The sequence below is a fragment of the Lepidochelys olivacea genome (assembly GCF_965140295.1).
Source record: "Lepidochelys olivacea isolate rLepOli2 genome assembly, chromosome: 8".
NCBI classification, from domain to species: domain Eukaryota; kingdom Metazoa; phylum Chordata; order Testudines; family Cheloniidae; genus Lepidochelys; species Lepidochelys olivacea.
In genome coordinates this window covers 53,693,736-53,711,045 of record NC_140418.1, presented here as the reverse complement: position 1 = coordinate 53,711,045, position 17,310 = coordinate 53,693,736, and the positions used below count along the sequence as shown (strand labels likewise).

Below are 17,310 nucleotides of genomic sequence, written 5' to 3'. Positions count from 1 at the left end.
ATAAAGCTGACATGTAATGGAAAGGGTGGCACTCTAGAGCCAGCTACGGCACTCATCCCACCCCCAACACAGGAGCCTGCACGGAGCAAAGGGTGTGCGACTGGGGCATCCCTACCACCTGCCAACCCCTGGCTGATAGAAGAGCTCCTTGGGCCATGGCTGGCCAGCCATTGGTTAGAACAGCCTCACGTTGCAGACCCACCCAGGCCATGCCCAGAGACTAGGAGAGTGTAAAGGGTGGCTTAAGGCTAGCCCTGGCCCCCATCCCCCATGGGGCTGAGTACAGTTCAATCAGAGCGGAGGATTTGGCCCTTTGTTTGAGGTTGTATCTCGTATCCATCCATGCCTGAACGGGGAGAGGCTGAGATCATACGTACAGGTCTCTCATGAGGAGAAGTTCTCATCCCCTCCCCTTTTATGTTCCCTCCTCCTCTCCCTAGGTCCTGCGTGAACCTACCCACTGGCCAAGGTGAGCAGGGCACAGCACCCTCCAGAACCAGGCAGTGCTGCTCCTGAGCACATTGGCAAGGAAGGGGGTTGGTTAGCTGGAGAGCGATGCAAGGGGCCAGTCCCTACAGGGCAGGAACCACACTGCCCCCAGGACATTTGGCCCTGCACACTGTGATACACCAAGGTAACACACTGAGAGGCCCACCTAAAGCCTTTCTGACACAAATATCCCCACGTAACAGCAGCCATGAGCACAAGTCAAGAAAGAGCAGCTGCCTCAAGGAAAGCAAGGGCTTGCAGTCCCAAGGTTGGCCCTGCCTGCCTCCCTCCCCAGCAGCGGGACTAGAGATGGTGGGAGTGAGTGCCTGTCAGACTCCCCTCCTCCCCATCAGAAGACCCATATGGGACAGCAACTCACAACCTGATCCTCATTCTCTGGCAGCCTGGGGCCCCACACTTAAGGAGCTAACAGTCTTCATTGACACACCCCTCATCAGTCTACTCCACCATCCAAAAAAACCCACTCAGGAACCCAGTCACTTCCCAAGCTCATTTCACCATTCACCTCTGGACAAGGAGGGAAGGAAACCCCCACACATGCCTCACCGCAGCCTCCTCATCTGAACTGTGTCGTTGGGATGGTTGCATTTTTACTCCACCAGGAGGAAGCAGTGGAGGAGGTGCATCCTCCACCCAGTCAGTCGGCTCCCGGCTCAGAAACTGATTCTTCAGCTAAATCTCCCTGAGAAGAGTACAAATGGAATGAGAAACTTTGGCACTCATGGCCTTCCCAACAGCCTGGGTCACTGGCCGATCCAGCTCTCTGAAGGAGGAGCTCAGGCATGCTCAGACAAATTCCCTGCTTTCAGCAGAAGACTGGGAAGGGAGAGGGTCCCACAAGAGCCAGGAGGGGCACATGCAACATCTCGGAAGATGACATTTCCACAGTCTGTTTACTGAGAGGAATTACAAAAAGAGGTTCCAGATTCTGAAATCCGCGGGTGGGTCGTTTGCCACCATCACATTGTTCACTCTGCTAGTGTATTCTACCCCCTTCCCCCACCCAGTGTCTGTATTGCCTACTTAGACTGTAAGCTCTTCAGTGCAGGGACCGTCCTTTTGTTCTGTGTTTGTACAGTGCCTAGCATGGTGGGGTCCAGATCCATGACTGGGGCTTCTAGGTGCTATGATAATACAGAACACTAAAAGTGCTATGGCTGGTCACAGATTGATTTCAGGCAGAGACCATAACAGGGAACGAGACCTCTCAGTTTCAGCCACAGAGATATTTGCACGGGGGAGGGAAGAGAGCATTTAAACTAAAAGCGATGCACTTTGTAGTTGTGTGCACTCCCTCTGCAGTTATGGGCACTGGCACCAATCAGATTCTTGCTCCTGCCAGATCCTCCAGGCTGCTCCAAGTCTCAGCCTTTGTGACACCTTACACAGTTACAAAGGGAATATGGGCCTTATTCCATTAAACAGAAGTCTGTTGCCAATGCCGTCTCACACGGGCCTCCCACGTGTGCTGCTTACAAAGAGGACATCCGCTTGTGGCCACTAACGGAGCTTGCAAAAGAAATGTCCACACTCCAACTAAAAGCTTCTACTATAACCTCAAATCAAGATACCAAATTACTGGTCCACAATAAGCTATAGCGAACATGTTCAAATCTCTAATTAAACAAGGGTGGTCCCTAAAGCAGAGCAAGGGAACACTAAACCCTATAAAAAAACTCACATCATGCAAGGGGGGAAAAAGGGGAGGCTCTCTTGCACCACCAACGACAGCTAAAGTTGTACACTGCTCTCTTTCTGAAACCAGACATCCAAAAACGATAAAAGAAAAAACTCTAACCATCAGCTAAGCCAGGGACCTAAAGTCTGCAACTAAAAGAAAAGAAAAAAAGGACTGATCAACTCCTGATGTGCAAAAGAAGCTCAGGTTATTTGCAGCATCAGAACTAATTCTCATCTAAAACCAAATCACATATGTTAAAAACAAAAACAAACAACCTAAGAGGGCTTTTGTATAGAATTCAGAAAAGTCTGAATTCTCTAACATTTCATGAAAAGGTGTGCATTTGTGTGTCACTAACCATTTTCCCAGGTTGATACTAGAACCTCCCCCCTCCCCATCTTTTATTTAATCAGTAAAAGATTATTTTGGGTTAAAAGCATGTTATTCCGAAGCCGCTAACTGCCTAATTTAAAAATCACTTCATCATCTGTGTAAAAGTGTCAAAAAATGCAAACACTGTATTGGTGTAAAAAAACTAAATAAATAAGCCAAGCAAATAAAATCTAGGTTAGGTTATATGCTAAAAAAACTAAAGGTAAAACACCAAAGTGAAAAGCTATTTAAAAAAAATCATTCTAAAACTTATACTCTCTTAAAACAAAGGCAAGAGTTAGCTTTTGCTTTTAACACATTCTTAGCCCAATTAACTACATTTTTAAAATGTTCTTCCTTAACTTTCCTGCACCTATTAAAGTAATTCTTATGTTAACATTATAAACTAATTTAATTACTGATGATAGTAACTGGCAAGACAAATAAATTAAATCATTAATCTGTTAATTTAATTTCAATTGTAACTTTAATTTAATCACTACATTGTGTTATATTTAATTAGTTTCGAAAAATTAAAAGTAAATTAATTAGTAACATTGGTACATAGCTTCATTTTATTTACTTATTCTTTTAATAACCTTATAAAAGCACACTAAACTGGGTCCTCTCTCATACTTCCCAGGAAAACGACCTATTGAAAGGTAAAGGTGCCGTAGCTCCTGGACCTATTCGACATTGGTGAGGCCTCATCTGGAGTACTGTGTCCAGTTTTGGGCCCCACACTTCAAGAAGGATGTGGATAAATTGGAGAGAGTCCAGCGAAGGGCAACAAAAAAGATTAGGGGTCTGGAACACATGAGTTATGAGGAGAGGCTGAGGGAGCTGGGATTGTTTAGCCTGCAGAAGAGAAGAATGAGCGGGGATTTGATAGCTGCTTTCAACTACCTGAAAGGGGGTTCCAAAGAGGATGGCTCTAGACTGTTCTCAATGGTAGCAGATGACAGAACAAGGAGTAATGGTCTCAAGTTGCAGTGGGGGAGGTTTAGATTGGATATTAGGAAAAACTTTTTCACTAAGAGGGTGGTGAAACACTGGAATGCGTTACCTAGGGAGGTGGTAGAATCTCCGTCCTTAGAGGTTTTTAAGGTCAGGCTTGACAAAGCCCTGGCTGGGATGATTTAACTGGGAATTGGTCCTGCTTCGAGCAGGGGGTTGGACTAGATGACCTTCAGGGGTCCCTTCCAACCCTGATATTCTATGATTCTATGATTCTATGACCCATCTTTTCATTAAAATCCTATTTCCACTACAGTTACCAAGGAAAAGAAAACAAAGGTCCAGGCCTCCAGGCTGTTTCCCAGCCTCAGCCCTTTTAAGGATGATGGGTTTAGGATGTTTACGGTACCACCATCGGCCATATTGAACAGGAAGTCACCGATTCATAGTTATGATTTCACTCCTGAATCAGCTAGAAGGATGAGAGAGAGAGAAACACTCCCGAACAGCGTTGATCCTTCCCTCACGTGGCAAGGAAAACAGAAGGCAGAGCTGCCAGAGGTAAATGGAGTCACGCCATTAGATTAGTTTTCAAACGCAGGTGCCAAGTTTAGGGCACTCAGTTCTGTATTTCAATACTCTCATAATAAACAGCAACCCTTCTTTAGCACTTTTCATCATTCACGTTTGACAGTTGGCCAATACCTTCCTGAGAAGGCGATTGCTGTAGTTGCCAAAGGGCTGTTGTATGATTGTGAAAGCGCTCATGACTAGGAGATGGTCTCGAGACCCTCTCACTGTTGAGGCATGGTCCACACGGTGAAGAAATCTGAGAAGCCCTGCACTAGAGAAACCCTCTGCAATTGGGAGAAGCTGCAGTTTGATTCCCAGAGTGCTGGTGTTTTCAACTCTGAATGACAGAAAGGACGTGGTTTGAGTCTCGCCACTTAACCACAGCCTCTCCTGGTAACGGAGGATCTGATGCACGAGGCTGAGCCCCTGTCTCTATCAGTTGTGGATGGGCCAGGGCTAGAAAGAGACAGGCACTGACCCTCCTGCTGTCCTGATTACAGAGGGTCCGACACACTGCTGTGCTAAAACTTGCACTGTAGCCTCCCTCAGTTATGTAGGGCCCAGCACCAGGAGGCATTGAGAAGCAAACTGCAGCCTCTCTGACTCAGAGACTGCACGGCACCAGGACACCAAAGGTAAAACTGCCAGCTCTCTCAGATAATGAGGGTCTGATATTCCCTACAGCAGCAGGGCCAGCTGGGAAAGTTAGAACCAGGGCTGCTGTTAAATTCCCAGAAGCCAGTGCTTGAAAACCAAGTAAGCAATCTGAAATCCTGTTAAATCAGATTCTGGGCTAATCAAAGGGCAAGGCATGACATTCCCAGTGGCAGCCTGTCACCATATCATTCCAAACAAACAAAGATATGAAAGCAGAAATAAAACTGTTTACACTATTGATAAATATAGAGATAACTAGGCCTACTGATTGCTTTCTAGTAATGCGCTACCTGGTGGGTAAATTACATAGCTATGAAGTGGATCTGAAATTGCCAACATACTGTATCCTTTCTGTCATTAATTCGGGTTCTCCAATGTGAAGCTTTAAACCAGAAATGAGCAATGGAGAAATCAAACAAATTCAAATCCCAAAGAAAATTTACCAAAAAAAAAAAAATCATAAAAAGAAAAGTATGAAGGGCAGCAGTAAGTTTGCACAGAGAAAGTCATTGAAGGAGCTCAATTTAAAGGGACCTGTCAGGTAATTTGGACCCAAAATGTTGGGTTTGTGAAAACTGTTCAAAATTAACATGAACAGAAATGAAAATAAAAAGTATCAATGAAAACAAAAAGAAAAGAAGGAGTACTTGTGGCACCTTAGAGACTAACCAATTTATTTGAGCATAAGCTTTCGTGAGCTACAGCTTGCTTCATAGAATCATAGAATCATAGAATATAAGGGTTGGAAGGGACCTCAGGAGGTCATCTAGTCCAACCCCCTGCTCAAAGCAGGACCAATCCCCAATTTTTGCCCCAGATCCCAAATGGCCCCCTCAAGGATTGAACTCACAACCCTGCGTTTAGCAGACCAATGCTCAAACCACTAAATATAGAAGATGTTCTTACACATACAAACCATGAAAAAAATGGGTGTTTACCACTACAAAAGGTTTTCTCTCCCCCCACCCCACTCTCCTGCTGGTAATAGCTTATCTAAAGTGATCACTCTCCTTACAATGTGTATGATAATCAAAGTGATCACTCTCCTTACAATGTGTATGATAATCAAGTTGGGCCATTTGGATTTGTGCTGGAAATGGCCCAACTTGATTATCATACACATTGTAAGGAGGGTGATCACTTTAGATAAGCTATTACCAGCAGGAGAGTGGGGTGGGGAGAGAGAAAACCTTTTGTAGTGGTAAACACCCATTTTTTCATGGTTTGTATGTATAAGAACATCTTCTGTATTTTCCACAGTATGCATCCGATGAAGCGAGCTGTAGCTCACGAAAGTTTATGCTCAAATAAATTGGTTAGTCTCTAAGGTGCCACAAGTACTCCTTTTCTTTTTGCGAATACTGACTAACACGACTGCTACTCTGAAACCAATGAAAACAAAGGCTTGTTTGGATTTTAAAACATTAACAGGAACTTAGAGTGTTGGGCAGTGCATGAAAGCCAAAGCCAGAAAGTGACTAAAAGGAAGGATAGTTTTGTAGCTACGGCAGCAGCCCAAGACTCAGGAGATCTGGGCTTGATTCCCACATCTGCCACAGATTCCCTGGATCATGGTCAAATTTTCGAAAGAGCCACATGCCCAATATGCTGATGTGTTTTGAAAATCTGACCCCTTATTCTGGTTCTTAAATAGGAGCCAAGCTGTTTTGAGGATCTGGTCCCCCCGCCTGTGGCTGCTGAGCTTTGCTGAAAATCTTGCCCTTATCTCTCTGGTGTCTCAGGTCCCCAAGCATAACATGGGGACAATAATGCTACCCTATTTCATGGGGGTGTTGTAAAGGAGGAACTCATTCACATTTGTGAGATGCCACAGTGATTGTGGCCATCCAATCAGAGAGAAGTGGCACCAGACACAACACGATCAGCAAGGATTTGTTTATCAGTAAGAGGAGTCACCAATTTTTAAATACACTTTTATGAAACTGACAGTGTCCTCTTGACCTGATGTCTCGCAGAATCACATCTGACAAGTACGGGCATCTGTGACAGGGAGTTTTACAGAGGGCTGTCTCCTTTCACCAATGGCCAGCAGCAACAGCTGAAATCCTTCCTGAAGATGCTCAACAGTTGAATCAAAAGGGAAAGGGGGCTGGGCCCTGGACCAAATGAGCTGATGCCAGCAGTGCAAGAACCCACTAAGTTGCTGAGACATCCTGTCTCAACCCAGTGACCTGTCAGTCACTCGCACCAGTTAAAGCTAGACAGTACAAAGCCCTGGGGAATATGCTGCAGGCAACCATTCTAGACCGGCCTCTAGGGTATGGTCAGAAGGCTCTATTAACTTTCCACCTCTAATCCTATGATATACTAGACAATAGACCCTTGTATGTCAGTTAGCCAAGTCATGCCTGATGAAGGCCAGACTAGATGTCTGCTTTTAAAAAAAGACTCTGCGGCTGGAGTTGACTGATCAATAAACATCAAAGACTCTTTTAAAGATGATGGATTTCCTGGTGCTGAACTGTATTGATTCCAGTGTGCGCAGTGTACACATACCAAGCAGACTGTCCCAGTTCCAAAAGTGCCACTGAATACATCTCATGCATTTTTAAGCTGTTTTATTCCCTTATTGTTCCTAGTAAACCCACAAATGCTAAATTAGGGTTCCATCGTAATCATTTTAATGCTGGTTAATATGCCAGATGCTGTACTAGGTTGGGAAATGGCATGTTCTCTGGCAGGCCTGCTCCACGTATCAGAGACATCATGATGTTCCACTGGGATTTCATCGGCCGTCGCTAACCAGATGATGGAAGGGAGAATGAACAAAGTCAAGATATTAAACCCACTAAGTCATCCATAGCACTGCTTTCCACACAGGGCGTAATTCACCCCAGTGCAGAGCACAACGCACGCACGCTAAAAGCAGGGCATACGTGGGACTTCAGTGATGCACAGGGATGAATTTCATCCTCATCTTTTGTCTGTAGGGCTTTGCTTGCAACCCAGAGCTTGGAAAGAGTCCAAGATGACTTGGTCAATTCACAAGCAATTCCAAACTATTCTCACCCATCCCCCAAACTCTTTGGGCTGGTGAGTGCATCACACACACACACACACACCCTACTGCTCTAAGTTCTAAGAACCTCTTCCCACAATCCCACTTGAGGGGTCACTGAGGAGCAGGGATATCTCACATGCTGCAGAACTTACTGAGGTGCAACATGGAGCAAGCCGAGTGCTGTTTCTGAAAAGGTTGCTCTACTTAACTATAAATTTTCCAGTTTGGGGAATTCAAGACAGACTACACATCACTTTAACATAGGATTCTGATGATTTAATTAAGTCTTGGAAGCCATAAGTAGTGCATTAGTGACATGAATACCAGAACAGGGAACAAATGACTGCAGTAACTCTTCGTTGCATGAGCAGAGAACACACAGACTAAATAATAAAACAGTGGTCTGCTGTATTAATTAGATCATTTATAATAGCCCTATCCAGGAGTGCTGTACTATAACGTGATCAGAATACAGCACTGTGTACTGGACACTGAGAAAAGTCTGCATTCTGCCATTTATTATAGCTCGAGCATCCTGGGTTCTCCTGCTCTAAGACAACCACATTACCTCCACTCTCCACCAGATTACACAGCACTCACCTGGGAGACACAGCTGCATTACCTCTGTCCTACACTAGATCATAGTGCATAAGGCAGGGTCCTCCAGCAACAATGATCACACCTCCTTCTCTAAACTACAGTGTAGCACCAGAGACCCTCTGGCACTGAGACCCAACGCATCACCACTGTATTGTGTCACAGTGCCTTGAAACCTCCAGCAACTGAAATACAATGGCATTATCCCCCCGGTATTACAGTGCAGCACCCAAGATCCTCCAGCAACGAGACACAATTGTATTACCCTCCACGTATTACATGGGCTTTTCCACCACCAAAACATGACTGCATTAACTGTACTGTATCAAAGCACAGCCTCACAAGCAACTCCAGCAGTGTGTGGTGGCCCATGATTCCAGGATGTATGTTGCAGATGAGAAGGATCAGACCCCCAGAGATGTTCCACCCTCTTTCTAACTGGCCTGCAGGGAGAGAGAGGAGTGAGAATCTACACCTGTGATGAATACTGGAGAAGCACCTGAACAGAGGGGAAGCAGCAGGCATGATCGAATGGGAGAACGGAGGACCAGCGGAGTGGGGAAAGCTGCCAAATCCTCTCCCACCATGGCAGAAAGCTCTTCCTGGTGCCAGGAGGTAGGAACGCGACTGGCAGAAGCCGTGAAGCCACCTGTCTCTCTGCTGCTGACCTTGGAAGCAGCACATGTGGTAAGACAACCATGCAGAAGGTTAGTAGTGGGGGCTCCTCTTGCAGACCACCAGAGCAAGTAGACAAAGACACTAGAGAAGGCTGGGTGCAAAGGGTCAGAACCACCATCGGAAGGGAGAGTAAGGAGAGGGGCAGTACCACCAGAGACTAGGTGGAGCCAGCTCCACTGCTCTTCACCCCTCCCTGCCCCACATTGGGGCACAGGGCACCCCTACGTACACTGTACTCTCCTGAGCACAGGAAATGCAGTTCACCCAGACCTTATGTTGCTGTGCAAGAGGAAGACTCCATTAACCCCTCACCAGCTGGATACCTGGCTATGGGCAGGGTAGGCTTTAGCCTGAAATGATTAAATACAGCATTAAGAGTCTAATACACAGAATAAGACCACACTGGACTCTACTAAACATAGAATGAACAAAACCATTCCAACCTAGGGTCCTCTCCCACAACATAAGCAGCAGCCCTGCTGGCCACTTGCCAGAAGCCTGAGGGTCCCAGCACAAATGTATTTAAATATATTAACACAGTTTGTGCTTTGTCTGTCCCCCTGTCTTTCCTGATAGATACAGTACATATAAATTGCCATCTAAGATTCCCCAAATAGAAAACCCTGCAGCTGATCAGCTTTGTCCTCTGTAGTTACAGGGAGAGGACAGCTGCAATCCAAAATTATCCCTGGGGCTGCAATTTGGACATCCGTGGTCTGACCCAATAAATCCTACATTTTTCTAATAAGGAGACAGAAAAGGGTACAAATCAGAGATTCCAAGGCCAGGAGGGACCATTGTGATCATCTCATCTGACCGCCTGTATAACACAGGCCACAGAGCTTCCTCCAAATAATTCCTAGTGCAGTTATTTTAGAAAAACATCCAGTCTTGATTTAAAAATTGCCAATGATGGAGAATCCACCATGACCCTTGGTAAATTGTTCCAATGCTTAATAACCTTTGCTGTCAAATATGTATGCTTTCTTTCCAGTCTCAATTTGTCTAGCTTCAACTTCCAGTCAGTGGATTGTGTTAGACCTTTCCCTACTAGATTGAAGAGCCCATTATTAAATATTTATTCCCCATGTAGATACTTCTAGACTGTGATCAAGTCACCCCTTAACCATGTCTTTGTTAAGCTAAAAAGATTGAACTCTTTGAGCCTATCGCTATCAGGCAAGTTTTCTAATCCTTTAATCATTCTCATGGCTCTTCTCTGAACCCTCTCCAATTTATCAACATCCTTCTTGAATAGTGGGCACCAGAACTGGACACAGGATTTCAGAAGCGGTCACACTACTGCCACATAGAGAGGTAAAATAATCTGTCTATTCATACTGTTTATGCATCACAGGATTGCTTTAGTTCTTTTGGCCACAGCATCACATTGGGAGCTCACATTCAGTGGATTATCCACCATGATCCCAAATCTTTTTCAGAGTCACTGCTTTCCAGGATAGAGTCCCCATTTGACAAGTATGGCCTATATTCTTTGTTCCAGGATGTATACATTTAGCCAAATTTGCTTGTGCCCAATTTACCAAGCAATTCAAATCACTCAATCAGGGACCTGCCTCTTCATTATTTATCACTCCCCCAACTTTCAGGTCATCTGCAAATGTTCTTTATCAGCAATAATTTTGTTTCTTTCTGGGTCATTGATAAATATGTTACATAGCATAGGGCTAAGAACCCATCCTTGTGGGACCCCATAGGAAACATGCCTTCTTGATGATGATTTCCCGTTTACGATTACAATTTGACCTATCAGTTAGCCAGTTTTTAATCTATTAATGAGTGCCTTGTTAATAAAATGTCGTGTGGTACCAAGTCAAAGTCTTTACAGCAGTCTAAGTATACCCCTAGGCAGGAGAAAGAGAGTGAAGACCCTGATCTGCCAGATTTATGCTACTGGAACAGCACAAAGCAGACAGAATAGGACCTGGAATCTGGCCTGTAGCCTAGAACACAGTTTAGCCCTCTCCTTATTGGCTATCCAAGCCATATTAAAACCCTGGGGCAGCAATGGGCTTTGAACTGTGCTTAATCATACTTCTCAAATTCAGTTACAAGGATTTCGCTAAATGTGACCAAATGGCCAAGAGCCTTCATATGATGGACCGCTCCCAGTCATCACCACCATAATGACAGAGTCCCAACAGTGTAACAATTAGATGGCAAGGAAATGGTGGCCAACAGGACCCAGCCTGTATAACGTGAATTGTACCCGGCTTAGAATGGCTGGATATTTGAAGTGTTCTTCTCTGTAGAAATCAGGCCGCCTGCAATGGAGGCCATCTCTACCTGCATGACAACGGCGCCTCCTCTCAAGAAGTGTTGACTGCTGAAGGCAATTAATGAACAAATGAGGATTTGTGTGACCAACCAAAGGCCACATGCAGGGTGCATCCCTTAGATCCAAAGGATGCAAGGACAATGGGGCTGCATTACCTAAACCTGCCAATAGGGGAACAAGCAGATTAAGCAAAAAAAGATGCGCACACAAGAACGATTTTTCTGTGTACTTCCCATACGTGGGTCTAAGGGAGAAAGCCCATCTGTACAGTATTATGCTAGACTTACTACTAGACTGAACAGCAGATACCCACGTGGGGGAAAGGCACAGATCATACATGCAACAGAATAAGCAGTGAGGAATGGGATAGCATTTCACTGGCCTGAAATAAAACTGCAAATAATCAGGTCAGTTTTACTGTTTCACTACTATTTTAGGTACTCAGCACACTCGCTGACAATGAAGGGCTCCATCCCTCTGCTCCTGCTTGTCCATTATTTATTAATTTTGTGTCCCGGGTGGGTCCCAAAAGATAACGAGGCACTCAGCACTTGCAAAGCCCACGTGTCAATTCCTATCTCCTGCGTCCAGTTTCATGAGTCGCTCTTACAGTGAACGCTGGTGTACACTCTGGTATAGGTGGCACAAAGTGGGAGAGGGATGGACATATCTAATAGGGACACAGGTGCCAATTACAGAAGAGTGTGGCTATCAATGCGTTTTATTGTAGGCAGGGCTAGTAGTTTGTGATTGAATCAGTCGGGCAGCAATTCTGGTCAATTTTTCAGGGTAGACAAGCCTTCAGGAAACAACATACCTGGCAATAACTGGGGAAATGTGCTTTGTAATGGTGCCCTGCAGATGCAGAGTCCGGGCCTGAGATGAGGCACCTCTCCCCAAGCACCACTGCTTTCACCCAGCATCACCTCGCAGCCCCCTCATCCAGGGCATGGGGACAGCGCCTGCCCAAGCAGAGGAGGCTGGGAGCAGAGCGAAGGATATCAGTGGAGGAATCTGCCTCCAGCCAGGTCCCAGCAGCTGAGCTGAGCTGCCACCAGATCTGCACCATGCCAGGTCTCCCCCACTGCCAGCTGGACGCACATGCCCAGGAGCAAGGGAGGTACAGGGAAGTACGTATCACCCCACCCCCTAAGTAAGCCAGGCCTGGCCTGATAGTATCCCCTGGCCTTTGTAGCTGCCATCCTCCTGGGCCCAGGAGCCCACAGTCAGAGAGGAAGATGAGAATCAGGTCGGGGGTGGGGGGTGCAGGGAAATTCATGCCCCCCACACACACACACTTCCAATGGCACTCCACAGCCCCGGTTCAGATGTTTACAGGGAGCACCTCCCAAGCACCAGGGGCAGCATGGGGAAAAGGACCACAGTGCTTGTTTGAAAATGTAACAAATGGACGATGAAGCACATCACGGACCTGATGCATATGAAAGGTAGGATGGGGATAAGCCATAAAGGGCCCTGAAAGTGAAGACGAGTAGCTTATGTTTGATACTGTGGAGAAAGAGGAGCCCGTGGAGGGATGCAAAGATATGGTTAAAGCAATGGGATAGGAAAATGATCTTGGATATGTGCAGGGCAAGATTGCATTTGTCCGGGCCAGAGAAGAGGACATTGCAGTCATCAAGATGATGAGAGTGTTAGCTGCAAGGATGGATAGGCAAGCCTGCCCTTAGAAATGTCCTGCAGAGATGTTATGCATCTAATTCCTAGTGGTTAGAGTGGGTGTACACAGACGGTGGACACAGGGTGAGGCATTTATAACAGCTCAGTACGTATATTGCACTTTTCCTTTCCAAAGCTCTGCGCAAACACTGACCAATTATCTCTCAACACCCATATGAGGTGAGTAACTATTCCCCCATTTTACAGAAGTTGGAGACTTGCCCCAGGCCACAGAGGTGGAGATTCCAGGTGTAGTATCAAACACAAGATACCATTTCTGCAGTGATGACCTGGCCGTTAGAAAAGTTATCTTTGATGTGCAAACCGACCCCATTCCACAGGAGAGCCTCTGCGATGCTGTAAGTGTGGGCTCCTATGGCATCACTTGTAATCACAGTCCCTTTTCTCATTACAGCCCCATTTTAATTCAAAAGAGCTCGAAGTCCAGAATAGACGCTTCATGTGACAACAGGCAAGGCGTGAGTGCTGGCAACCAGAACCTTATTGGCATGAGTCTACCGGGATCGATGGGGACTAAAATCCCCATAAGGAAGATGTGGTTGACAAACTAATAACTTGCACACCTCAAAAAAAAGGAGGACTTGTGGCACCTTGGAGACTAACAAATTTATTTGAGCATAAGCTTTCGAGAGCTACAGCTCACCTACACACTTCAGCTGCACGGCATTTACATAAGCAATAAAGCTTGAAGCCAGACAATCAGCATCAGGGACGTCTCCATTCCTGATCCATTTAAAATAAATCACTTCCAGGATGCAACCAGGCTTACCTGGAAACTGCATCTGTTTGTTTAGCAAAGGGTCACATTGCCCCAACTCACTGCCTGCAGCATCATTTTCAGGTCCCCAGTTCCAGAAATATTAGCTTGTTCTCTGTGTCTGTCCTACCAGACAGTCAAACCCTCCTTTCAGGGTTGCCCTTAGAGCTTCTGGTGCCTTAGGAGTCACTAGGTTAGATTGTTCCCTGTGCCTCTGGAGACTGTGTCTAGAGATCAAAGTTACATCACGGATTTTATGCCTGTAGGGTTTCCCCACTACACAGTACAGCTAAATACCCATCACCAAGGTAATCTGTAGAGAGCTTTTTCCTGGCCCTCTAGTGTAGTTACAGTCAGACACTTCGCTACAACCCAGAGACAAGGGCAGGCAGGAGTGGGAGAGGTGTGAATTCTGTTTGGCCTTGACTGATGAGTACTGAACTCCCTAATATGGTGCAGTCCACTGTGGCACACATACCAACCTCCTCCCCTCAAAGCATCAAAGCATAAGGAATCCAGGCCCTTAGAACAACGTGCCCAGAAATTCCCACCGTCAGCGCAGAGCCAAGGGTAACAGCCATGAAGCCAGGAGAGCACTGAACGCAGTAATGGTGGGGAGGACACAGAGAAGGGACCAAAGAAAGGATAGCAACTAGCGTTGAGCAAAACTCCTTAGCAACACAAAGGGAGGTTGGAAGCCATGTCCCGGGTTCAAAGAGCTGGTTAAAGATCTGGCCCATTCCCAGGGGAAACAGCAGAGAAAAGACCCCAGACAGGGATTTTTTCATTCTATTTTAGAATCGCTCCCTGCAGGAGGGGACAGAAGGCTGGGTGGGGCACGGGAAGATATTGGCATTGGTAGTTTAGCAGGCAAGGCCTCCACGATCCCTCCAGCTCTTCCTCTTTGTTTCCCAAAGGGCCTGCACAATGGGTTGACCTATCTTTCTGGCTGATGATGGCTCACTTTAAGGGTGATTGTGGGATGGCAATTGTGTAAGGCTTTTCCTCCCCGCAAAGCTGGGCATGCTGCCTCCAGAACCCTTGTGAGCCCCCGCTGGCCACTGGAGTCAGGGGCCTGAGCTCCAATCACCCGTGAGCAGTGAGAAGTAACATCTTCTCTTATCTAGAGCCGCCTCGTGCCACCACCACAGGGCCTGCTGGGTACTTACTCCCACTCCTTCCGCCTCGCCTGCGGCGTGCTCTGCATCTTGTGAGCCTCGTGCGCCTTGATGATGTCCCTCTGTTCGATTAGCCCGCCCCTCCGGCGCTTGATCACATCTGGGCTCACTGGGATGTACTGGCTCAGTCCCAGGTCAAAAGTGCTGCTCCCCTCAAAGCCCAAGCAGGCCTCCCCCTCCCGGGACCCTGGCTCATAGAGGACGTCAAAGCTGGCCGTGCGGGAGACCAGAGCATCCCCCAAAGCCTCGGGCTCCAGCAGGCTGCAGGACTGGGTGGCTTGCATCAGGCCGAGCTGGTGCTTGCGCCATGTCTCTTCCTCTGGAAGGGCCAGGACGTATCTCTGGGAGTCGGAGTCCAGCTCGGCAACCCCACTGGCCGTGAGGGAGCTGGCCTCGGAGAGCGTGCGAGTGCTGAGAGAACATGCGCCGAGTCCAAGCATCTTCGGCACCGTTGCGGTACATCACTCTAGAGAGGGCACAAGACAGACAGGGGAAATTAATAGCAAGCTCCTGATCAGTGAGAAGTAACATAACCATGATCCCCAGGTGGCTGTGTGTTGTGCCACCACTACCGAAGAGTTTAACAAAAAGCTAGTCACCTCCGGGTACCTGCATGTGACGGGGGGCTGCAAAGCAGGAGGGAGATGGCTGTTTACTCCATACCTGCAACACCCTATTTCTCGGGGCCTTTGCCTGAGCAGGTGAATCTCCCCCTATCTTGATTTGTCACTAGGTCCCTTTGCCTGGGCTGGAAAGGGACCCCCAGTTCTCGTCTAAATCCATCTTAATCACAGGCCCAATCCTTCCACCAGCAGCGATGGATTAACCCTCTTTTGCCCTGGGCCAAGAACAGACAAATGTCCCCCACCGCTTGCTCTTCCAAGGGCAAAAAGAAAAGGAGTGCTTGTGGCACCTTAGAAACTAACCAATGTATTTGAGCATGAGCTTTCGTGAGCGACAGCTCACTTCATCGGATGCAAGGGCAGAAAGTAGTTAACTTGCCCCCACTCCCACATTCTAGCCGCTGGTGAGGGAGTTTGACAAAACTTCAGGCTGCAAAGGTAAATGCAAGTAGCATCTGTGACAGTAGGTGGTGCTGTCCCCTAACTCGAGCGCGGGTCCCAGCGCATGTGGCTTTGCTGCTGGCTCCTGCAGCAGGTTTCCTCTTTAACCTGTGCATGTTGCGGGGATTTGCAGCGTTGTCACAGGAAGGAAAGGGGCAGCAGCACTGCTGCCTGCTAAGAGTACACGGCCACGCAGAGGGCTGGGGAATAACTTTTCATCTGGGTGAACGAGCAGTCCGGGAAGAAAGCACCAGAGCATCCCGGCAATGCAAAGGCCTTTCGTCAGCAGCCTCCCATTGCTGGCTGGGGATAGTGTAAACAGCTAGTATAAGTAACCAGAGCCACTATCAAGGAGGACTAGCTCTTCCGAAATGCCACAAGCGATAGCAGGCCAGGATACGCCAGGTGGGCAGCCCCTCGCTAGCTACCTTTGCACTTTACAGAGGCTTTGACACAGCATCGCACCCAAATCGGAGAAGACCCAGGTGAAACAGAACCTGCTGTACTGAATGTTGAAGCCGGCAAGCTAGAAAGACCCTGTGCTGCAGGCAGTGATGGAGCCCATGGCTGGCGGGTGTCATAGGCTGCGGGAGGCTGTGCCTCCCCAAACAGCCTGGCGTGGTCCCACCCAAGCTCCGCTCCCAGGCCCCTCCTGCAGTTCCCTATGCTCTGCCCTGGCCCAGGCTAGCTGGGGCTGGCCAGCCAGAGCACCAAGACTAGGGGTGCTGCTCCCTGGCACTCCAGGGCTGGCCACCCGGCCCACCAGGGCTGGGGGCACTGTGGCAGTGCCGCCCGGCCACCCAGCACTGGGGCCAGGGGCCGTGGTGGGGATGCTCTGGGCTCCTGCAGGGGAGGTGGAGCAGAATGGAAGAGGGAGGGGTGGGGTCTGGGGCTAGCCTCCCCCAATGGCCAGGTTACCGGCTGCCCATGACAGAGCCCTGTTAGGAAAGTCAGATTATAAATGGCTTAACAAGCTAACTTCCCGATCTGCTGACGAAGGAAGATAACGTACCCATGAATAAGCGGATGGGTCAGACTAGAAGCAGGGTTACAAACATGCAAGCGGACAGACTGATTCTGACTAGCCTGTCAGCTATTAGTTTTCAGTTGCATCAGGGTTGCCATTTCAGATTTTGATGGGGGGGGCAACTTTAACCGTTATTCCAGGGGCTACTTGGGCACTTGAAAACTCTAGTTTTTTGGCAGATAACTTAGCAATTAGCTGACAGGAGCACTGTATCTAATTCCTAAATAAAAGAAAGAA

The 17,310-nt window shown here is 47.5% G+C and overlaps 1 protein-coding gene across 1 annotated transcript in view; it reads right to left on the bottom strand.

Moving 5' to 3' along the window:
* The window catches only part of CACNA1E (calcium voltage-gated channel subunit alpha1 E), a 257,484-nt gene extending 242,285 nt beyond the window's left edge, over positions 1-15,199 (bottom strand). Inside the window, exon 1 of the mRNA XM_084636282.1 lies at positions 14,974-15,199. Coding sequence (XP_084492408.1) covers positions 14,974-15,011 — 38 coding nt within the window. The 5' untranslated portion in view covers positions 15,012-15,199. The remainder of the gene's footprint in view (positions 1-14,973) is intronic.
* Between the last annotated feature and the right edge of the window lie 2,111 nt (positions 15,200-17,310).